The 1,919-nt window shown below is 35.7% G+C and overlaps 1 protein-coding gene across 1 annotated transcript; it reads right to left on the bottom strand.

Annotated features, from left to right (window-relative positions):
• Positions 1–381: 381 nt before the first annotated feature.
• On the bottom strand, positions 382–1,393 carry LOC135151390 (uncharacterized). Its single transcript, XM_064089822.1, has 2 exons — positions 1,364–1,393; positions 382–1,257 (listed from the first exon to the last, which is right to left on the bottom strand). The coding sequence occupies exons 1-2, from the start codon at positions 1,391–1,393 to the stop codon at positions 382–384; spliced, it is 906 nt and encodes a 301-aa protein (XP_063945892.1).
• Positions 1,394–1,919: the final 526 nt, after the last annotated feature.

Genomic DNA, 1,919 nt, shown 5'->3' with positions numbered 1-1,919 from the left:
TGATTACAAAACCTGTTAACAAACACTCACTCCTTCATTTTGCTATTGTGTTAAAAACATAACCAGACAATAAACTTAGTGATGGTTTGAACATCTAAAAGATGTTTAAGGAAGCATGTTAAATGCAGAAGAAACATCAATTTAAAATTTTTCTTGAAATAACTTACAACTAGTAACCTTTCGAATTTCTAAAGAGGTGGTAGGGCTCAATGTGCACCGGTTTCAACTCCCTCACTCCCATACATTGGATACTTTGGGAAGAGGAAGGCGGTACTGATGGCTTAATCCTCTTGTAAATTGTAATTCTCTAAATAGCTTTTAAACGTTTTTCTTTATGAATAAAATTTTTTTTTTTTTTTTGACGAAAAGCTGGGAATTTTATTAGCACTTCAAATCCATCTCAATACAATATTTAACAGAGCTCGGAATTGAGTCTCTATCAAAAGTACGATCTGGGTAATTATATGATTCCCTAGCAAGTTGATGGGCAACCATATTTGCAGAACGCTTAACATGATACAAAGAAATTTTGTTCAACCTTCGGATATAGCTCCGACAATCTTCAATAACCTTACCGAACTGAGATCTCATAGGTGTTTTGCTCCTGATCGCTTGTACCACAACCAAGCAATCTGAGACCAGAATTACCTTTGGCCACTGCATCACATCTATCCAGCTCAATGCCTCTTTCACTGCCATGGCTTCACCTAGAACTGGAGCAACTTTGCTTGGCAGTATAAGTGTCTTTGCTTGGATAAGCTCTCCATTATCATCTCTCGCAACCAGACCCAACCCTGCTGCATCCTTGTCTTCAAAAACAGCCGCGTCAACTGATACCTTAACTGAATTCTGTTGAGGATTAACCCAAATACAATCACCATCTCCTTCGAAAGTAGGCTGGAGAAGGGTAGTAGAAGACCTATTTTGGGCTATTGACCATTGTGTAAGGTACTGCTTCGCTGCAGCTACTGTTTTATTGACTGATGAGAAGCGTTGGTTCCACACTATATCATTACGATTACGCCATATTGCCCAGCATAGTGTGATGATTTCAGCTTGGACCTTCGAACTTGCTGTATGCAACACACGCTCCAACCAAGTAGTAAAATCTAAACATCCTGTCCCCTGATTATCAACTTTAAGGAGCAACCAACATTGTTGAGCGAAATAACAAGATACCAGGTTGTGCAGAATAGATTCGTTCTCTTGCTGACAAACTGGACACAAAGTTTGAACTTGCACTCTTTTAATCTGTAGCTGAACGAGAGTAGGAAGACAATTAGTGAGTGCACGCCAAACCACATTTATACATTTTGGGGGTGCTCTGATTTTCCACAGCTTTGTGAAAATGTTATCAGCAGACCTCCATGATTCCTTCTTTTGCTGTAACCATCTGTACGCACTTTTTACAGAGTATAAAAGTCTTAAAAATTAGTTATAGAAGAGTATATTGGAACATTAAAATCATGTTGATCAATAAAGAAAAATGTATAGAAATTAGTGGGATGAAGTGAATATTTCTTTTATGATTTTATTGTGAAGAGATAGTTAGTTGCTCTGTTGAAAGATAAAAGATCAACATACCGTTTTTGTTATTATCTTATATATTAAATAAAACACATTTAAAATAAATATTTTTTAATATAAATTTTTTAGACAATGAACTTAAAATCTTTTGGATATGAATCCTTAAATGGTTCTTAAGAGGTTGTAGGGCTCAATGCACCGATTTCAACTCCCTCACTCCCATACATTGGATACTTTGGGAAGGAGAACGCGGCACTGGCTTAATCCTCTTGTAAATTGTAAATTGTAATTCTCTAACTGGCTTTTAATTTTTTTTTTCTCTATGAATAAAAATTTTATATTTAAGTCTTAAAAATTAGTTATAGAAGAGTATATTGGAGCATTAAAATCAT

The sequence above is a fragment of the Daucus carota genome, chromosome 3 (genome assembly GCF_001625215.2).
Source record: "Daucus carota subsp. sativus chromosome 3, DH1 v3.0, whole genome shotgun sequence".
In the NCBI taxonomy this organism is placed as follows: Eukaryota; Viridiplantae; Streptophyta; class Magnoliopsida; order Apiales; family Apiaceae; genus Daucus; species Daucus carota.
This window is presented reverse-complemented; position numbering and strand designations above follow the sequence as displayed.